The 22,446-nt window shown below is 33.1% G+C and overlaps 1 protein-coding gene across 2 annotated transcripts in view; it reads right to left on the bottom strand.

The window, feature by feature from the left end:
- Positions 1-7,842: 7,842 nt before the first annotated feature.
- The window catches only part of LOC147071818 (uncharacterized), a 119,690-nt gene continuing 105,086 nt past the window's right edge, over positions 7,843-22,446 (bottom strand). For both annotated transcript variants that reach the window (XM_085946645.1, XM_085946644.1), the window contains exon 4: positions 7,843-8,647. In XM_085946645.1, the coding sequence (XP_085802771.1) occupies positions 8,097-8,647 (551 nt within the window). In that variant the 3' untranslated portion in view covers positions 7,843-8,096. The remainder of the gene's footprint in view (positions 8,648-22,446) is intronic.

The following is a 22,446-nucleotide window of genomic DNA, read 5'->3' as shown; positions in this document are numbered from 1 at the left end:
ACGAAATAGCAAGGACATGGTTATTAATAATTCTAAAGAAAAAAAAACCTGCTTGGGGATTCACGCTTCGTCTAACTCTTACGGCAAGCCGTGAGTGATGAAAAACAAATAAATATGAGGTTTGCAGTCAATGAAATCATATGTAATCACATCTAAATGTAAATAAACTAAAAAATATTTTTTTCACCAAAATCCATCCTGCGATCATATCATCCTGAGCAGTAACAGATTCCACTAACTAAGGTGCTATAATATGCTGTATCTAAACCTAGGGGCGGCAGGTTATATGAAAGTATGGTGAAGCAGGCAAGTATGGTGAAACAGGCTGGTAATCAATTTGAGGCAAATTTTCCACGTTAACATTATACAGGTACGTTATATATACCAAAGTAAATCCTCCGTGATGCCCTGCATTTTTTTTATCACCTCACTATTTTCTCGTAAGTTGTCGCCTATTGTTGGCCTGCTTCATACAGTTGTACGAGAAAGCCGATTCCTTGCCCCTCTTTTTATTTAATACCTCTATGATCTAAACCCTTGAAAGTAATAAGTAATCTTGCCTAGTTACAGTAGGTCCTGTGTCCAGTGTAGGTGAGGGAGGCTAACACATATAAATATTCATGAATTATCTCAAGACCGTTTTCCTTTCAGACTTCAAAAGGATCTCTATGAATAATATCCATTTTCACAACAGCATATTGATATATTATTTTATAAGTGTCAAAATAATACATTTTTGTTATTCATGCTAGGGGCCAGCGCATCTATTCTATACAATTGAGGGTAGTTTATCATATTTATCTATTGAGGCGGTTAATTGTTACAATAAATTAAGTCTGAACTGTCAAAGAGTGCTATGTTTGAACAGCAGCTTCTTGGCTGTGTTAACTTTGAGCGAGATCGACAGTTTAGACGGCTAACTTATTGTAGCAATTGTAATAGGTACCTACCTCAATACATAAATATGATAAACTACCCTCAGTAGCCACTTTGTCTATAGAATAGATGCGCAGAGACATAGAGCAGCCAAAATATTTCTCATTTTCCGTATGTAGGTTGGATTGGGATTGGAGTAATGCAATGAAATAAAAAATAAAAATATTTGTAGAATAGACATTTTTAATAACATGTTACATCATATACGCCATTTTACGGTACATTTTCTTTTATACAATACATAACTATTTTTACACAGAACCTACACGCTACTTCACTATTGTTCAATAATGAAATTCAAAACTAAAATACAACTTATGACAAACTTAAAATGAAAAAATAGTACAAATTAACTTAAACATTAAAATTATCCTTGTATATTAACAAACTATTTAAATTAAACAAAACCTAATCTCTCTTTTAAAATTAGCTTATATTTATGTACAAAGAAGACTTTTATTTATTCTGTCTTCGGATTCTTATAAATTTGAAAGTAATTATTATTAATTATTAACGGTACAGTGGATTTAAAAAAAGCATTTTTATTAAAAATTTAAACAGATCAGTGTAAAAATATTCAGTAGGAAAATCTATTCTGTCATCTACATTATAATATATATATATCTTTTAAATTATTTAGTTATGATTACAAAACGTCTTTCATTATATATCTTATCACAAACAATGGACGCACACTTTCTTTCATCGGTTTGATATTCAAGTTAGTAACGCTACAAAATGCAGCTATGAAACAACGACGTGTCGCATTTACAAATGATCAACATTTCAAATCCATATCACCGTGATGTGACAAAACATACATACGATGTCGAACGTCTATGGACGTTGCGTCACATTCTCTCAAATGGCAGACATTTTATTTGTTGTTTCGTAACTACAAATCGTGGAATAGTGAAAATTTAAACAAATATTAACACTATTTAGTAAAAATCTGGGATTAAGGTAATAACTGAAGTTACAAACATTAAGAACATTTATTTATACTAGCAACAGAATCAAAACGTTTTCTATTTTTTTACCAAATCAGTGAGCATAACATCATACATTCCTAATACTATTATGATACAATATGGAATGTTTTCAAACAATCTGAAATAAAACCTCTAGAATCGACACCTTTTCATTTGACAATTAAATATTACCAACAAGTTCTGTGAAAAATAATAATTTTTTATTACATAATGAATTCTTCTATTTAAATTTTCTATTTCATAACTCATATGCAAAATGAAAATTGAAGGGATATTAATTATCACAATTCCAAAAAAAAAAAATCAAATTAGATACTTTTTCACCTAGCTCTCAAATTGAATGAACGTATAAATTTATAATATATACGTATATTTAGCATTTAATATTTTCCGAAATTTGAGCATTGAAAATCATTCAACTGATTAATTTTTTTGTTGTCATTATATTTACAAATTTTCTACAATAATATAAAAACTAAGCAAATGGAAAATCGAGCACAGGCACCAACAATTCAATCAGCCTTATTTATTCTCCTCTCATATCGACCTCAATCCAAATTAATATCAAAAAGAATTTACTCAATGCGGAAACTGTTGTCTTGTTATATATTATATATATATATATAGATATATATGTAAATCTCTGTAGTTTCTTAGCGTGTATAAGAAAAGTTAATGATAGATAATTGTATTAAATTTCATTTACACAATCTGTTCGGTAACGCAGAAATCTTTTACATGTTTACTTATAAATGGGAGACTCAGCCGGCCAATGCACGTTCAAGTGATTAAGTACATTCTATTGAAATATTTTAAGAAAGAATCTTTATTTGTTTTTTCCGATCAGTATTTGTATTAAATTCTTATACTAATTAAAGGTTTTTGTCTGTTAAGAAATCCAAAACTATAATAATAATGCCACTTTGTAATAAGAAAGAGTCTGTACGAAATGTTATAAATATTGCAGGGTTTAGTTGAACAACAAACAAGGCATGAAACCGTATTACCACAAAAATACCATTCCCAAAATTACAAATTCTAATAATGTTTTTTTATTATTCAACTTGTTAACGACAGATTATTAAATGTAACATGTCATCTCTTATACTATAAAGAGAGCCGTATAAAGGAACCAGATCATTCGACTCAGGGATTGAAATAATAATTATCAATATAAGACTCCAGTCTTCTTAAAGTTAATGAAAATTAAATTTATGGGTAACATTTCGAAACGAATTGCTCTTTATTCGAGTTGACGTAATAAAACTAATGCGATTAAATAACAATTACTAATGACAACAAAGTAACTCTTTATGACTATTCGCAATTTATAATTTTTTAAATTATTCGTCATTATTCTGTATCAGTCTTTGACATAGCAATTCCGGTAAATAATTCAATTATCAGTGTGGTGATTTAAAAAAAAAGAAAATCCCTCAAAACGGAAAGAATAAAATGAAATTTTGACATAAGTATGCCCGCAATATTTTATTAAGCGATGTAATCAATATGTAACAGTTATGAATGTTATGATTATTGTTTTATTAGAAATTAATTTTTAAAGGACCATCGCTCGACATTCAACAAACGCGAGGATTGAATTCTTATTTATTTTGTTTCGGGTTGCAAGTTGTCAAAAAGAATGCAGAATAAGTCCGAATGAAGACTGGTAAAAATCAAACCCTGGTCAATAATATGTAATATATAAATATATTAAGTATGACAATTAATATAATTTACGAATAAAACGTAATGTAAAAAATACAATAGGGTGAGCTGTACTTGTACAGCCAACATTAATATTTTAACAGTAACATTGAATTTTAAATAGTTACAACATAATTTCTCACTCTTGATTATACACTTTAATAATAATTACAAAATTTGAGCTACATCAATGGGGTTGCCATCCATCCGCCTTACGAGTAAATGTAAACAAAAAAACATACAGAAAAGAAATAAAAATAAATAAGTTAACTATATACAAAATGAGAATCTCTCGTAACACAAAAAACACATCCGGGCCTATTGTATCTGGAGCGGGGGCGTATAAAGTGTATGTTTTTTTTATAATACAACATATTATTTTATTAAACATCTAACTATATTATGAGTTATTTATAATAGGTATTTTGTTTTTTAAAAATATCTCAAAACATTAAACAGTCAATATTTTCATTATTTTCATATAGTCTAATTTACGTTATATGTAATAGGTTGTTAATATTATTAAAAAATATAACGGACCTTCACACAGATTTAAGAAAAAAATTAAGGTAGACGACATTCATCATTATTACCGAATAAATATTGTTTAGATATCGATTGAAATAAAATTAACTGTTGCATTTTTTAAATTAAAATTTTCTGTTATGACTTTCTTGTTGGTAATAAATAATCTGTGTAAAGTTTCACAACTGAATGTATAAAATTGAATTCAATGTGTTCGATTAAAATTCTCCTCTGATAATAATAACCCCTACGATAAAGATATAGTAACATTATAAACATTGGACCTCAAGTAATATGAATCAGGTAACGCATCAAGGTTTTTTCACAAAGTCGCCAACGTGTGTTCACATCCCTCAATGGGAGTTTTTTTTTTTTAGATTGCTGTCTTTAAATTTCATTTCTTCAATTTCACATTACCGAAATCGCAAAGAAAAAAATCATGCCAATTCTGACAAAAATAGACATTTCCAACCATACTGTACAAGTTTTTTTTTTTACAGTTACTCGAAGGAAATATTACATAATAATATTATTATAGCTTTTAATTTCAAGGTTTCTACAAAAAGAATATAATATGTTGTATAAAAGAATTCATTTATTTAAGACTTGTCTATTTCAGTCAGAAATTGGATGATACATAATTTTGAAAGAAAAACGTATTTTTACCAATTATTTTTATAATAATCTCTAATTTTGACTAATTCCATTCAGTTTGACATCAATTGTATTGTATTATTTATGTATGTCTAACATTTTATATACATTTAAATACACACGGCCATTATCATAGGCGCACCAATATTATCTGGTGGCAGAAAATGGATTAATCTTGTCGGTGGTAGTACGTACCTTTGTGAAGTTAAGCCTTTCAAAAAAAAAATATATATTATATAATATGTATGTATTATAATTTTCGTATAATAATTCTAATCTTTATGTCTACTCAATAATTTGTATATAGTATATTATTATATTTAACAGTGAAACAATGGACTAATTTTATATATATTTTATTATATCGAATACCTTTAAAAATATGCAGAAATATTCAACGTTATTCAAATATTTTCTTCTTTCTACTCGTTTTACCAAGTTTTAGAGCACCAATCGTTATGTATTTTTTTGTTTTTTTCTTTGTATTTAAGTTTCTATTTCGTTGGTTTAGTTATGAGCTTTTATATGTGTTTATCTGTTTCTCTTGACAATATTTTAGCGTTACTGAAATAATAATAACATTAATTTTCTAATCATTTTGCACCAAAGTGAAGAAAACATTTATTGATTTAAATTATGTAGTCGGTCAAAACATCAGATGTTTTCCAATATGCAATTAATATACGAGACTCTCAAAAGAAAAACTAATTACGAATGGATGAACGAAAATATGAATACTTAAGTAGAATTGTAGCAAAAATATTGTCAATGGAAACGATTGAAAATAGACGACTCTCATTAAACACGATACCTATACATATTTCACACAAATCCGATTACATAAAATACATATAATATATTCAATAATTTTACACCTATATTTTTTTTGTATATATATTTACATAAACACAACGCGATGAGTTATTTTTTTTTTTTTTTTATTAAATATTTTAAGAGCTACCATACTTTCATGGCCCTCCTAAAAAGACGCCATTTTATTTATCATATTACTTTTCAAATTATGTCAAGCTGTCAATAAATCTTTACATAATTTATTATTACACCCTTGTGCTTGTATAACAAAACCTATATAATACGTCGTCATAATTTCATATGAGTTATTTTGTCTGCTAGCCACGATATATATTATATGCCAGTATAGTTAACTTTCATTTATAATGATTATAGTGTCAGAAGTTTTATCACGTTTATGTGTTTATTGATTCAAATGCTAATTGGCAATAAAAAACTTTATATTGTTAAATGGATTTCAACAATTTATTTATAAAGTCAAAAATAAAAATGACTGTAATTATCAGGTACCATAAGTTCATTTTAAATGTGTGAATTTTGAACATATGGTAATTACCCAGTGAAAAATGTAATGGTAACAATGATATGATTAAAATCATGAGTTTTTCTAAAAATTATATCACCTAGATTTTTATTAAACTTTGTTTCATGATACAAATTGAGTATTTATGGTGATTTTTAACATATGTTATTTTTTATATTTATGCTGTTATAATATTATATAATAAATTCGTGTATATTAATAAAATTGATTTTTTATTTAAGCTGCTGAAAGTTGTACTATGACGTAGGATTTAATTTTAATAATGGATAAAACTTTTCAAAAACGTAACCATTTTAAACTAAACAATGAAATTAAGTGATAAAATTTTTAGAACAAAAACTTTTACACTCAATTTACAGATGTCGTTGCTGGATAAAATTGAAGATTTTTTGTGTTATGAAAATCATTATGTCCTGTAAAATATTATTATGTTGTAAATAGTTTAAAAGCCGCAGCTATTTTTTTTAAAATATGTATTGCTCTGAGATTGAAGAATAGAATTATTATTGTACTGATTAAAGTTCACTAAAAATATTTTTGTACTCTATCTGATATTGTAAATATTTTAAATGAAATTATTCTCATATTCTGACATTATAGTATAGTTATAAGCATTATGAAAGCTATTTATATTATAAAAAGCTGATTTTTTAAATTTCATTTCCAAGGAGTCTGAGGTATTTTTGAAATTATATATTTTGTTATTAATTATTATTGCTTTACTAAATCTTTTCAACCATAGATGTCTCAAACCGTACTGTAAATATCAAGCAATTCTATCTGTACAATTATTTTCAATTTGTTTATAGTATGTTTATGTGACATTTTAATAATCCAACCAATATTGGTGACGAAATTATGAATTAGAAGGACACACGGATTAAAATAATAATTAAGTTTCGACAAGACATACCACGGGAATGCAAATTTAAAAAAGTAAGTAAAACATTCACATTGTGTAAGTTTATGACATTATATTTAAAAATAACAGAAAAAAACATAGAATTACAAAAGTATAAAATGGCTAAAGTTGTATTTTATATATTTGTGAAGCTATTTTATTAATGCGGTTCGACATGCGCAGGTGGGACTATACATCCATTTATATAGTACCTACACCTACCTAACACCTAGTGTTTGGAGCACAATTACTTTATATTATATCTTAAATCATATTATAATATAACATATAGTTATATAGGCATACGTTTTATAACTTTGGACTTTTTTAGACTTTTTACAACACTGATACGCCTCTTTGCAAGATTAACTAGCATACAATTAAATCAAATGATATTCACTTGTATTCATATGTGTAGTAATAAATAAAAAATAGATAATGTAATGTAAAAAAAATATTTTCAGAATATATTACATCATTTTCATCCTAGAGCTGGAGTGCAAGTTATAAAGCAAATACTCTACCTACAGACATATTATCTTTTATAGCAAGACATAATATTAAGACATGCTGCGGGCATAGTACTCCGGTACTAAGGTTCTCTTAGTGTCGATTTTTAGGCAAAACTTTAGTAACAATGAGTCAGTTTAGAATACTAATAAGAATGCATTATTGTTACATTTATTTACCAAAAATCGATCACCTTACTCAGCACTGTGAAATAGCTTCACAACCACACCGAACAATTGCCATTTTATTCTTTTGTTATTCTATAGGTACTCTAACATTATACATATATCGGGGAACAGACACGTAGGATGGTCTCGTGGAGTGCTACGATAAAGAATCTTTTTTAATATTTAACAATTATCTACTCACCGTTTATGTGCAACGATACCAAGAATAATACCCATCGCAGCGGTTCAACCGCGGACAACGTATAACTTAAAAACCGACTATACATACCGCGGACAAAATGACTTAGCCTAACGGAGATCCAAACTCACGGTCACACTGAACCGAATCACGCGAGCGTGCAGTCAATTTCCACAATATCCTTGGGAACGTCCACAAACTGATACACTAGCCGCTGTCCGTCCACCTTGGCGAGGATGCCTCGCTGGTAATAGTAGCGGAGGGCTCGGCCCATCGTTTCATAGTTCATATCCGGCTTGTTCTTGTGGAGGCCCCACAGCCGGGAGACAGCCTTCGAGTCCACCAGCTTGAACACTCCCTTCTCTCGGTTGGTCCATTTGATGTATCGCGGGCAGTATTCTCGGTCCTGAAGCAGCTTGAGCAGGAACTCCCAGAGGTAGGTGGTGGAGCCCTCCCGGGACTTGCGCTTCACTCCGGTGGGCGTGTCCGGGTTCTTCAGTTTCTTGATTTTCTTCATTTTATGCGGCTGCAGCGCTCTGTTCTGGTAGTAATTGAGGTCCACCATGTAAGAAATGTCATCCTCAGCGTTCTGGTGCTGCATGGGCGGTGGTGCAGGGGCAGGAGGAGCAGTGAAGTGGTGTCCACTGTAGCCTCCAGGGGGACCATAGCTCAGGTAACCTCCATATGAATCACCCGACACTGCAAATAAAGAAAAGAAATCTATGAAATATGATAACTTTAATTGTTGTGTCCATTATTCTATAATCTTCTTCTATAAAATTCTATAATCAACGAACAGAAAGAAAAGTACCCATTCCATACCCATCACGCTGATTAAAAAATGATATAATAGCATTCTTTATGTATTAAAATGATTTTTCAGCAAACAAATTTAAAAAACAAGTCAATCTTATTTGAGAGACGACATTTGAGCCGCCCAGTATCAAAGTAGGCCAAAGGTAACTTGATGTTTTTTAGAGGCAGGGCGAAAAATTGTAGTTATACTTTTGACGATGTAAATTTAAGTATTATATTTTTCTTAATATACTATAACCTTTCCTGAATACGTGAAGTAAATTTAAGTGTAACTTTATTAACAAAGCTCAATTTTGGCATCTAAAATAATATGCTCTCGGCCACTTTTGATACTGACTACCTATTCAGTTTGGCCGTTTTTGATAATAAGTGACTTGGGATAGAATAAGTGAAGTGGATTTTGGCCGAGTTTGAAACTAATTATGCAGATGGCCGTATTTTTTTTACCGAATTACTTATTATTAAAATGATTTTTAAGTTTTATAGAAATACCTACCTATTGTGCGTAGGTAAATACAATATAACTTAATGTCCGAATTTGTATAGTGAAAGATTGAAAATGAATTATTAAAGATATTTTATTTAAAGAATAACACGTTTTTCAATCGAAAACAACACCATTGCGGATTATTGCAGTGGATAAAGATAACCTATGACATTTTTCACATTGATTGGATGAAAGAATACTTTTTAAATATTAAAATTTTGTAATAATTTGTTACGACGGTCGATGTAATATTATGGTACATTCATATTATCAGAAAGTAGAGGAAATGAGAATTGTTCTTAAAATATAAATAAGTAGGTACCTACCTAAAATAATGTGTAGATAAATAACTTTTATATTAGGCTGCAGACACAGGGCATTGCAGTGGACGTGCGTCGACGCAGGGTCTTATTTGATTCAAACTGCATCCGATTAGAATCACCAATTGGATTTGTTTTATCTAATTGGTGATTCTAATCGGATGCAATTGGAATCAAATAAGACCTGCGTCGACTGCAATGCCGTGTGTCTACAGCAGGGGTAGTTAACCTGGTCCCTACCGTCCACTAGTGGGCGTTCGAGCTTTCATGGTGGGCGGTAGGGGTTTTAAAAAGATTTCATTATGTTTTCATAAAATTCCCATTGACAATTTAAATTTCAGAAAATATATCTACTATTTGTATCGCTCTCACATAAGTTTAGTTCACGTTACGTAAGTGAAACTAAATGGCGCTATAGTGCGACCGCAAACAAAAGAGCCTTGTCCCAGAATGAATGAAGATGCTTTAACTTGCTGTAATTCTGCTTTATAAATTTTGTAAAGTAAAGTTACTTCCCATCTTTATAAATCAGCATATAGGTACTGTGGAACCGGTGCGCGGTTAGAAAATTTTACTACTAACAGAGATACAAAAGTGGGCGGTAGGTGTTTAAAGGTTAACAACCCCTGGTCTATAGCCTTATATGTTGTATACTGTAAGTACCCAATACCTACTAAAATATTATGAAACTTGTGCAAAGTATCAAATGCCTACATTGAAAATTTCGAGTAATAAAATCTAATTGGCCACTTTCGTTACGCATATTTTATCTATGGCACACAGGAGCCGGGTTAGTTTGTTTTAATTGAATTTGAATCTGGAATGACGGGGTACAGCTTAACCCGTCCCTCCGTGCGCGAAAGAGACAGCGGCCTAATTGAATCTCATTAGAATGCTTGAAATTCAGCAAGAGTGAGAGGGACAGAGAAAAATGCATTTCGAATCGGCAGACAGGCGTATATTTCAAAACAGAGGAGCAAAACCAATGACGTCGAAGGCAACTTCTTTCTATGGGGACGTAGGCCAGTGACGTCCCGTGGGGGTAGGCAGATTGATCGTCGCTTGGGGGCGGCAGTTACTCGAAGGGCGGCAAATCGAGGAGAATCATTTGGAATATATAGAAATAGCTACCTTAATTCATTTAGTGCTGACAACGCGACTGGCGCGTTTGCATTAGTTGGCCATTAGATATAATTAACATGATATTTAAATGTGGTAATTAATTAGTAATTATCTGGTCAGCAGTAAATGTGTCTTAGTAATAACGGAAATATCTTTTCATTAAGGCTATACTTAAGCGGAGACATTGTCTAAAGATATCGTGACTAGACAATGCGTGGATTCTGCAAATGATGCGAACTGAACGAAATATAATTATTTACTGGTTTACTGCCGTTGTCCTTCGACGTCCTTGATGTCCAGAAACGACACGGGTAGATTTGCGAATAATTAGTCAGATATTTTGTTAGTAATGGATCCATACATAACATTTCATAGATACTGCACTCATGAGAGGATGATAAAAATACTGTATAAAAAACGGGGCGGCATTTTGGCGCTGCCTAGGGGCGGAATTTTATCTAGGGACGTCACTGACGTAGGCTATACCTATTATAATACCTAAGTATTTGAATCTGATGCCAAAGGATAGAAATTGCCAAGAGTACCTAATTATTATGATTAAATTATCTGTATTTAGCATCGCAAATTTACACATTTTTGTTATTCCTGATAGACTACATGGGACATGTCCGTTCCGGATGCCACCAAAGAGTGCGACACTTCGTACCCTTGTGGCACAGCCTCAAGGGTTCCGTCGCCGTGGCCGTCCCTCCCTCACCCTGCAGCGGTGTTACAAAAACGACCTACGTGCTGCAGGTCCGACATGGCGGGAGGCGCAGGAGTTGGCGATTGACCGAGGGAAGTGGCGCGAACTTGTGCTTGCCCTATGCCCCAATGCTGGGTCGTGACAGGGTGGAAGAAGAAGTTTTTTTAAAAATTCAATTAAACACTGCGAAACCAAGCCAGTCATAATCAAAAAATGATCATCTATCTATAAAATATCTAAAATTATGCCATGAAACCATACTTACATAATTTTGGATATTTTATAGTTAGAATTATATTCTTTATCTACTATGTTTTGGCTTAGGCAGGGTTTCATGAATTAAAAAAAATGCGTAATAATATTAATATGTATTCTTAACTCAACAAAAACAAATTTTGTCGAATCGCCCATAACATACAAAAACTATTATGGTTTAGTTTAGGCAAGGTTTAATTGAGTTTTAAAAACTAACAAACACAATCCGTAAATTGTGGTACCTTCTTTCCTTCCTCCTTCTCCTTTCAATAAAAACAAATTACAAATGACTTATAAAGTTTAATGTGTACTATTTATGTCGGATCTTAAGGCGATGTCTTTGGCCTAAATTACACATATAATGTGACTTTCACGCCATCTATTTATATTTACAGGCATCTACCATGAATTTCTAAAAATCTGTTACTAAAAACTTTGGTCGATTCCAACCAGATGGCAGTAAGTTACCATAATAAGTTGCAAGTATTGCCAGATGAAAAAAATCGCTAGACAAAAATTCATTTACATATTATAAGAATATAATATATTCTACTTACTATAATATTATTATATATATATACTTATTCAAATAATTATTAATTTTTTTAAATAAGTACAATATTTTATTATATCGTATTGACATTTTTATGATAGTATATTATAATATATTGTAGGTATATAATTTGATCAAATTCAATTACACAAAAAACGTTGTTTATGGAATTACCTTCACTTATTATAATATAAAAAAGTTCTACTAGTTATTTTGTAATATGTGACAATCTAATTCACTGTGAATTGACACATATAATTTTAAATCGTCTGCCAAGAGTAAAAACTGGATTCCATTGATAACATTGACAATGTCACAAGATTTGATATAATACACGTGATATGATATAAGAAAATAAAATCGCTAAGACACTTCGCTTTCTTCCATTTTTTGTGATGCAAGTGCTTTAATCGTATGTCCAATCACGAGAGTCCTTTTTGCTGGACGGCGTGGGTACGGGGAATTTGAAAAAGAAAGTTAGTAAGCGTCCTTTGTAAACCGTGTACGGACCTGTGTAACTAATTGTAAAAACAAAATATGTAATGGACTATAAAGTAACGTTGTCCAACCAAATATTAAAATATATAACGCTAAGACCGCACGAGAAAGACTTAGTGTTTTATTTAATTTTACCAACATATATAAATCCTTTTTTTATCTTTTTTTTGTGAATCCGGGGTTCGATGGACACCTGAGCTAGCCGCTGGAACCCCGGGTATCTCAATTTCTTATCTCTGAAAACTGCTTGAGATTCATACAGGATAAGAAATGAGATGAATACAAATTGAAATCACCAATGATGGTTATACAATTATCAACTGGCAAGTTTTCAAAGTATGAAAAGAACGAATTATATGCATCGCGAGACGATCGCGGTGGAAAATACACGTAACAGTGAAAAATGACCCATTTCACCGTAATCGAATAATAACGACATCAATAGCTGCAGCAAAGTGACAGTCAACAACAGATATACTGTCTGGTCGGTCGGAGCGTACAGCAATGAGAACGCCACCACCTCTCTGCCCAAAATAAAAATTGCATTATAGTGAATTTTTTTTAGCTTTATAAGCTGGCGACCCCACAGAAAACCCGTCGCGTTCCGAGGTTGGGAACCCTTGGTCTAAACAGTCATCTCGCTCGAAAGTTTAGCTTTGCCAAGAAAAGTGCTGTTAAAACATAGCACTTATTGTAACAATTACAACAATTGGATACAAACCTTCCTTAGATAGCAGCGGGAAGCGTCTTGCGTACATAGTCTAAGGAATAGACACGCTGGATCCAAACACATGTTTGTGAAAAATTGTTTAGGTTTAGGAATCAGGTTATAGAAAGTATTGAGAATACTAGACGTGTTGAAAATAAATCTTGGTGAATATCTTCACCTTGGAAGTGAATAGAGGTAATCCACACAAAATTCAAAAACGTTTTTATTTGACCAAACAATTTTTGAAATACTTATTGGTTATAATTATTATTATGGTGAAGAAAAATAACTGATCTTTTTACAGGAACATGATTTCCATCAAATTTGCTAAACAATCTAATACACAAATGACATCCGTGAAGCTCTATTCACTTCCAAGGCGACGATATCAGGAAAACATGTATAATAAATAGTAAAACGCATGCGTAGATTAGAAATGCGTTTTATTATCGCTCAAGTCCGACAATTCTAGGAATATATTCTGGAAGAATTGCCAAAGAAACCAAAATAACCACTAAATAAACTAACTATATATGGTATATAATTATATAAAAAAGTTCCACTAGTTATTTTCATTAAAACATTTTAGAATATAATAAATCATTGGTTACATTGTATAGCATTGTAAATTAATAATAATTATGAGATATCGTTATAAGCATAGAACACGAAAAATCTGAAAACCATCGTGAAAATCCACGAAACAAGCATGGCATGCATAAACAGCTACAAAAGAAGTTGTTTATTCTAATGAAGTATATATAATAAGCAATATTATTGAAGTTAACCCACGAGCCATCACGTGGCCCTACATTGGTTGATGTGAAGCATCTAGTTCAGTTTTAGGCTGGGAATGCCCTAGGAAAAGATACCCAGGACTAAGGTTGCTACGCTCAAAGTGAGCTCTGACTGAGTTTAAAGAAGTTACTTTCTAATGCAAAGTTCCGGGGAGAGAAGAGCGCAAGGAAATTATTAAAATAAAAATAATTCTATTGTATATATGAAAAAATAATGAAGCTAATCATACGAACAGCAAAAATTACGTGTAGAGATCTTCACGCCCGCAGTAAGACGCCGCAATTTTTTTAAATGCAGGATAATTGGCCTTAGTAGCAACCAAGTCGGACGGCCCGATGGGCCCAACAGCTGGTTGGACCGACCTGAGCATCTCCTCCCGTTCGGGAGCACATTCTAAGACATTCCCAGAGGATGTGGTTGGCATCCTGAATTACCCCTCCGCATGGACATGTCGGACGGCTTACAAGTCCAAGCTCAAAGAGCTTGCCAGCTAACCCACCGTGTCCAATCACAAATTGATCGGTGTGATGGTCAGGAGTCAGATATTTGGTTATCTCCAATCGCCATTTAATGTCTGGAAAAAATTAAAATGTGTGCCGGCCCTTGGTTGATTCATTCCACCGTCGCTGCCAGGTCTTCTATGCCGCGTCAAGCGTCAATAGACGTATAGTCAGGTTACTTTTTCAGCAACATGCCGAGGAGGCGGGGCAAGGTGAAAGTCACCAACAACGGCCTCCTCACCTTTGAGGAGCTTCGTTGACGGACCGCTGACCTGTATGTGCAGGTCAAGTGGAAGAATGCGGCCAGGACCGGAAGCGCGTCCGTTGAAGTTGCTCGGTAGGCCTTTGTGATTTCTAAGAGCGCACTACGTAGTCTATCAGTTTTATGGATACGCGAAATTCCATGTCCAAATGTCAAGGAAAACTATGACATATTTATTGCGAGAATTATATCAGAAGTCAACATAAATTACTTTTTTATTTTCTTCGCTTTAGTTTGCAAATTATTTAATATAAACTCAGGTTCGCGAATTCTCATACCCCGTTGGATACGGCTATCAGCTAATTCTGGAAGAAGGCAATCATTATAAAAACTTATCAAACGCGGTAGAACACGTGTCTCAAACTGTGGATCTGGCAAAAGTCGTATGATTTCGATTCCACTGTCGGCATATACAATTAAATCACAGTATTCCTTCTTCGCAATGTACAACTGTCCCTGTATTTGAAACCAATAATTATGTGATTCTTTTAAGTGAAGTACGGAGTTCACAATAGTTAAACATAATATATTGTTTTGTAATGCTGCCTCTAAAATTGGTTTGGAACCGATGGACGGAAGACATTTAACTTCTATCAACCCATTTTCCCCAATTAAACCGTCGGGGCTTGCTCCTAAAAATGGGAATTCCGTTCTTACAAAAAGACCACAAGGCATAACAGTGACTTTGTTTTTTGCTTCATATAAGGCAATAGCAGTGCGTTCATTCTTCCTGCCATACATTATATCCTTTGTCACAATATCACTTGGGAAAAGTATATTTTTAACAGTATTATGCCGTGGTGTCGTATTTCTCATTTTGAAAATATTCCCAAACTTAGATGCTGTCAAACATTTATGCCTGGCATCAATCCACAAATAATTTTCACTTTGCCCTACTGTCGCCAACTGCAATTGCTTACAATCTGTATCGCAAGAAACCCCAGCCTGTAAAGATTCCATAATTTCTTTCATTTTCTCCTGTAAGTCCAACTGTGGAATATCTGAATCGGCAGCATGCGGGCCATATTCACAGTCAGCTTGGTTGCTTACAGGGACAGTTGGTTTTTTATACCTGGAAGTGAAATCTAAACGTCTCGCCTTAAGACGATTTTGACGATTTAGCCGACTAATAACAACACTTTTAATTATTTGAAGTAATCTGCACGGCACTCAGAGTGTTCGCCAAATACATGATTGGGTCCATTTTTCAAATCCAACTTTAACTGAGTGATATTGCCTTCGCATCGTTTTATGGCGTATCGTGCAGCACTTTTGAGACGTTTAATCTCCTTCCGCAATAAGCTTCGGCTTTTCGTATCGTATTTTACGTTATTAACCATCGTATAAAGTTTGCTAGTGTAGCATTTGACCATGTGATTCGCGCATTCCATTTTTTTAATTTTATACCCAAACGGTGCTCTCTCACGCACCCTAGCAAATACACTTGAATCACCATCCCCTATTAAAAATTTTACCCATACTTGATGTTTGTCAAAAATATAATTTAGTCCCTCAACTACAATGGTTTGCTCCATGCCTGTCGATGGTCCAGAAAAAGATATATTACACTCATGTTTCTTAGCTGGTTTTTTTTCATTGGCTGCGATGGTACAAATGTGGCAATATTTGTTCTTAACACCTAGGTAAAGAAGTTTTCCTGTTCGTTTTCCGATGATGCATGCCACTCCGGATTTGGCAGAAAAACTATGGCCATAACTCCTTCTTGACCAACCTCCGTCAACAATGACCGTTATATAGGGGTGTTTTTCATCAATTTCATTATTTTCTATAGCCAACTGTTTCTCGATCTCTATATCCTTCGACATTTGATCACACAAATGAGTTTTCCATGACTGGCTAACTTTTTTTTCATGCCTTTGGAACGTTCCCGAAGACATGAATGGAATTCCCACAATACCGCATAATTCCTGTGCCTGACTGTAACCAATCCCGATATTTAAAGATCCCCAAACAAATGATGTATTAATCGTAGACGTTTGGGGTTCAGTTAATACTGACGCTGTTTTCTCACAACACCTGCATTCAAAATGCAATGTTGACTTAATACCGTATACGATATACCGTATACCGAATACGTTTTCAATTTTTTCGGCCAACAGCTCTGAATGTCTTCACAACTATCAAGTCTCACACAATAATTGTGCTCATCTGTCAATACTGGAAGATTGTCTGGGTCATCCGAGATGGATACATCACTATTTATCACCGGAATTGGTTCACAAGCAACGGCTGTGTTGGATGATACTAACTTCCGTTTCCTAAAGTATTCATCACGACTTTCCATCAATATTTTGGTAGTTTAAGATAGTTTTGTATTTTTTCTAGTGTAGGACTTATATTTTTTAACACTTACACATGGCACATCCATAATTATTAATAAAATATAGGTACTAGATCAATATGTAACAAAGATTTATATTCACTTATCACACACCTCTGGTATTCACTATTTAATTAAACTACACTGAATATGTGATGTAATTTAAACACTCACAATATAATTTATCACAACAATATCACGTAATTTGCACTGAGTAACATAAATTATATAAAAATGCATAAAACATAAAGAATAACAACACGCCAAACGTCAGTAGCTACAACATAACCTAATAAAATAATTTTGGTTGCAGAAAATCATACAATGTGTGATTTCTTCACCAAAAATCAATCAATAATCACACGACCTACTTAGTAACGAAAATGTTACTGATTAGTTAATTAATTTATAATTAATTATAATTATTACAATTAATTAATAAAAAGATAAAATTGATTGGCGGTTGCCTAAGCGCGCGGTGATTATTGATGGTGCTGCCATAATATGTCAAAATGCGAGATTTGTTTATTTTTATCATAAATAATGGTAAAAAACAGTTGTAATTTAAGCAAATACTAATTGAAAATAATTTTCAGTATCAAATTTTGAATATAGGCAGGTTCCTACGTATATTAAGTAAATATTGTAATTTTAATTTGTTAAGTTATTTTTATTCATATGGCAATTTCGCATAGAAGTAACACAAACTGATTTTTGCCAAGATTCAGAGAAAAATAATGTTATTTTGTCTTGTCTATGTGTGAGTTTCATTTTCAACGTCATGTTATGGTTGTGTGTGTATTTTGTATGAAGAAATTTTGTTTCCAAATAATTCCACGACGGCAGCACTATACGGCCAAGCGTCGGCTTAGTGTTGTCAGCATGTTGCCAATTCGAGCAATTATTATGGTTTCGATTTCTATCGATTCGTTAATATACAAAAATACAAGATTAAATTTAAATAACTGCCGTAAAAATTAATAAATAATATTTTTAATAGAAACGCTAAGCGTTATTCGCGATAAATTGCGTGTAAGCCGAGATATTTCGATTTTAATTGCGTGCTTTCTAACCTCTAAATCGATGTTTTTTAAATTTGAAAAAAAAGATATAAGGATATAATAAATTCCAATTTACGTTTAGCGTTTCGCTAGGTAATAGATTTAGGTATATTTTTATCGTAATTTTGATAATAAATCTTATGTCATTCATTCTTACCACCCGATAGAAATGTACCGAATTTGACACGTATTTTTGGTATATAGAACTCCACGATACATCTTAATTTTTTATTTTATTTTTATCATTACTTTTGAATATATATCTACCGATTAATAAACTTTTCTAGCTATTTTTCGATAACAACTTTACCTAGAGACATCACCTTAATAGCCTACCTCCACCCTTCGCCACTGACTACACATTACTTTATTAATCGATCACTTTAAATGTTTAATATTATTATAAATTAACAGTGGCTCCCGTGAATAAAATATAAATAAAACTAATTTGTCAGCACATTTTGTTCACTACAGAGAACTGTAAGATTATAAATAAAATTTAAGCGTTGATATAATTTAGTCATCGACAATTTCGAATAACTTAACAAAAATGAATATTGCCCGTTGGTTCCGCGCCGCTGTCCTATAGGAAATGCAACGTGCAATGACCAGGAAATGACAACCAACCGTTTGACCTTCAGACCGAGTGAGCCAGTCGCACACACACAATCGCAGCGGCGGAAAACGCGCGCACACAAGCGGACGTAATAAAGTACCTAGCCATCCTACCTACACGCGCAACATTATCAATAGTGTGTATATGGGTTAGGTTAGTGGTGTTATTGCTTAAAATTCAGGGCTGCCAATTCTCTCTGTGTGAAACCAATTAATTATTCTCGAAAATGAAAAAAATCTAACTAAAGTTTTTACGGATATTCTCGTTAGATTCGAATGAAGAAATCACACAAGTTGTCATTTTCATATGAATATTCGTCCTAGACACAACACAGGTCCTTACTTAATTTTTGTATTGTTTTACGGCGCCGTGTTGGACATGAATACTATAAATAATGATGGTTGACATTAGTCCTGTTGGTACGATTGAACTATAAAACCTGCGAAGCTATTCTATACACAAGGTGGCTATCGACGGTAGTTTATCATATTTTTATATTGAGGCGGTTAATTGCTACATTAAGTTAACCGTCTAAGACTGCAGACACACGGCATTGCAGTTGACGTGCGTCGACGTAGGTCTTTTTTGATTCCAATTACATCCGATTAGAATCACCAATTGAATAAAATAAATCTAACCTTCGCAAACCCTTTATTGGGTATTTAATTTACATGTTTTATTGTTGAATTTGTCGCTGATCAAAAAAATCGAGTAAATATAGTGACACGGTACGGTTTGCATTACGGTAAAGACGCAAACTGCAGTACCAAAGCGGAGGTTTTGTTAGATTCGAATTGGATCCAATTCGATTCAAGCAAAACCTATTATGTCCTGCGTTCATTTGTGGAACTGTGTATTTGCTTTTTGCTAACAATTTGAGTCTGATCGTAGGTATGTATAATTTAAACCAAAATATATTATAATGTTGAAATTTAATAATACTACTTGTATCATTACACGCCACGTTATTCGAAAACTAAGTTCTTCCATCCGTAAATTTATTAAAAGTTGGTAACCCTGTTGCACCGTAATGTAGATAGGTTAGGTTTCGCTATCGTGCGCTGTGTAGGTATGCATTGAATGCATTATTTTGTGTGTGGTGGTTTGTCCATCTTGTTTTGTTATGTGTATGCACTGAGCACATCTTCCCGGCGAGTTTTATTATTATTTTGTCTGCGGCGCGCATTCTTTTTGTGGTCTTTGTTTTTCGATTTCGATTATTATTGAGTACCTACCTATCTGTCTATCACCAGTTTGTAAATAAATTGTGTAAGTATATGTAGGTACTAATCTCATAGATTATCTATGGCCACCTACCATCCAATCGACAAATCCTACGTATAAAGCCGAACTGCAAAAATAAATTATAAAGAACGCCTCACCCATCAAAAACTTTTTAGGACAATTAATAGATAGTCTATTATAATATACATTATCATGAAATGTCACTAAATTTAATAATTTTTCTAGGTAACGAAAGTAGGAACCTGTTAGTAGGTAACTAGGTATTAATTAACCGTACCCATGGCCCCCACATCCTGAAGCGGGCCCCCAGGCTAGGATTTTTGGCGGGCCCCCCTACCTAACGATTAGAAAAAAGGCAGTGTGAGTAGATTAGCGTTTTCCAAATGGTGTAGGTACGCGGTAAAATTAATGTGTATAGGTATTTAGTGTTTTTTTTTGTATATTTTAATACATCCATTTAAATTATGAAGAAGTGTTAAAAATTGTGTCGTACAACCACATAATTTTAAATACAAACATTATTCAAGAAAAATAGCGCTACATTTTTAACTATTAGAGAGAATTTGTGATGTGTGTTTATCTGGTCGACTCGCCACGCCGAGTCCCTTCTGAGCCCAGGCCCCAGGCTAGAGCCCTATCAGCCCCCTTTTGTGTGGGTCATGACCTTACGTCACAGCTAACAGTGCTCGCAAAACCAAACGTGTTGTCGACATAACCAGTGAAAGCCTTTCAAGAGTCCAAGATTCTCGTCTGGCCTTTAGTGAAAGATATCTAACATTATCAACAGCTGACTATCAAACCTTGTTCTATTTTTAAACAGGCATTAGGTAAGTATTATTTTTAACGCCACATTGTAGCTTTATCTGGCTTATCGTCTATCGCGCATCTCTGTTTCCGTTTCCGAAGCGGCGACAGGAAGCACATCGTCTGGACATTCCTTCCGTTTTGACCCTATCCCGAGGGACTTTGTAAGTATGTAGGTACCTACCTAATACTTAAACCAAAATAATAATCTCTATAAATATAACAACGTTATTTAATATTAATTAGATGCGTGAGAACTGGAACGCAGAAGTTTGGAGAAGAATAGCAGTCAGATGACACTATTGTGGAGAAAGAATACCAGAATAATTCATAATTATTATGCAGTTAGAACGGAATCAGCTGCACTTTTCAGACCGTGTTTTATTTTGATTACTTTTTAGATAACCCAGCAACCACAGAACAGGTAATAAATAGAATTCCGATAGGCGATAGGTAGGTATTCAATACGCTACATTTTGATGCAGGGTTTTGAATGTGTGAGTGTCCTACGAAAATGAAACACGCATTATGCACGTGCAATGTGTGTGTAATACACCGATATTAAATGACCATCAATGCATAAACCGAGAGCAGTTGTCAGTATTCGACGTATGACGTATTCTTGACACGTGTTTAAGTTTATCCCGGATTCTTCCTTACTCAAGATTGGTTCACTGCTACTTTTTACCCGTTAGGTATTTCAGTTTCGATTATTTCTGAGGTAGGCCCTTAATATGTTGTCCCTCCATTTTACCCACTCTATATTATATTATATCGATTTTAATGTTTAGAAAAAAATATATGCCTACAGGTTAATTATTAATGATGTAAATGTCTCATAAATAGGTAGAAAACATACACATTGCATGGATACCTACCTAGGTACCTAGGTATAATCTTATTGGCATTTTATTTACGAGCAGACTGCAAAATAAATGATATCATTTCCGGGATGTCTTAAATTCTAGTGATTTCATTCAGGTGTTTTTCTAGTTAATCATAATTATGTATTCATAAAAATTAAGTTAAAAAATCCAATTGACTTTAGAGACATTGGAAGAAAAGAAAGAGTCACATTGGTTTAGCGATCTCCAATAATGACTAATGACAAGATTGGGGGCATCTTTATTAAGCTGTTGGTGCAATGCTCAACATTTTTCTTAGCTCGTATTCTTGTTTGTCTAGCGGTTGTTTATCCAATCAATCGATTTTTAACTAACTTCCCGACTAGCTAGACATTTGAAACTTTTAGAATATATCAGAACACGATGCTAATGCATTCTTTTAATACTTTTAGCCATTTTTAAGTAGAATTTAATTCACTTTCAATTCTGTTTTGTATGAAAAGTTATTTCGGAAGAAATCCGTAATCCAATCCACTATCATTGGTTGCTAAGGGGGTGGT

Source organism: Rhyacophila brunnea, unplaced genomic scaffold, assembly GCF_057557595.1.
Source record: "Rhyacophila brunnea isolate RB1 unplaced genomic scaffold, BYU_Rbru_1.0 scaffold_2, whole genome shotgun sequence".
NCBI classification, from domain to species: Eukaryota; Metazoa; Arthropoda; class Insecta; order Trichoptera; family Rhyacophilidae; genus Rhyacophila; species Rhyacophila brunnea.
The sequence above is the reverse complement of the archived record's forward strand: the minus strand, read 5'-3'. Positions and strand labels throughout refer to the sequence as shown.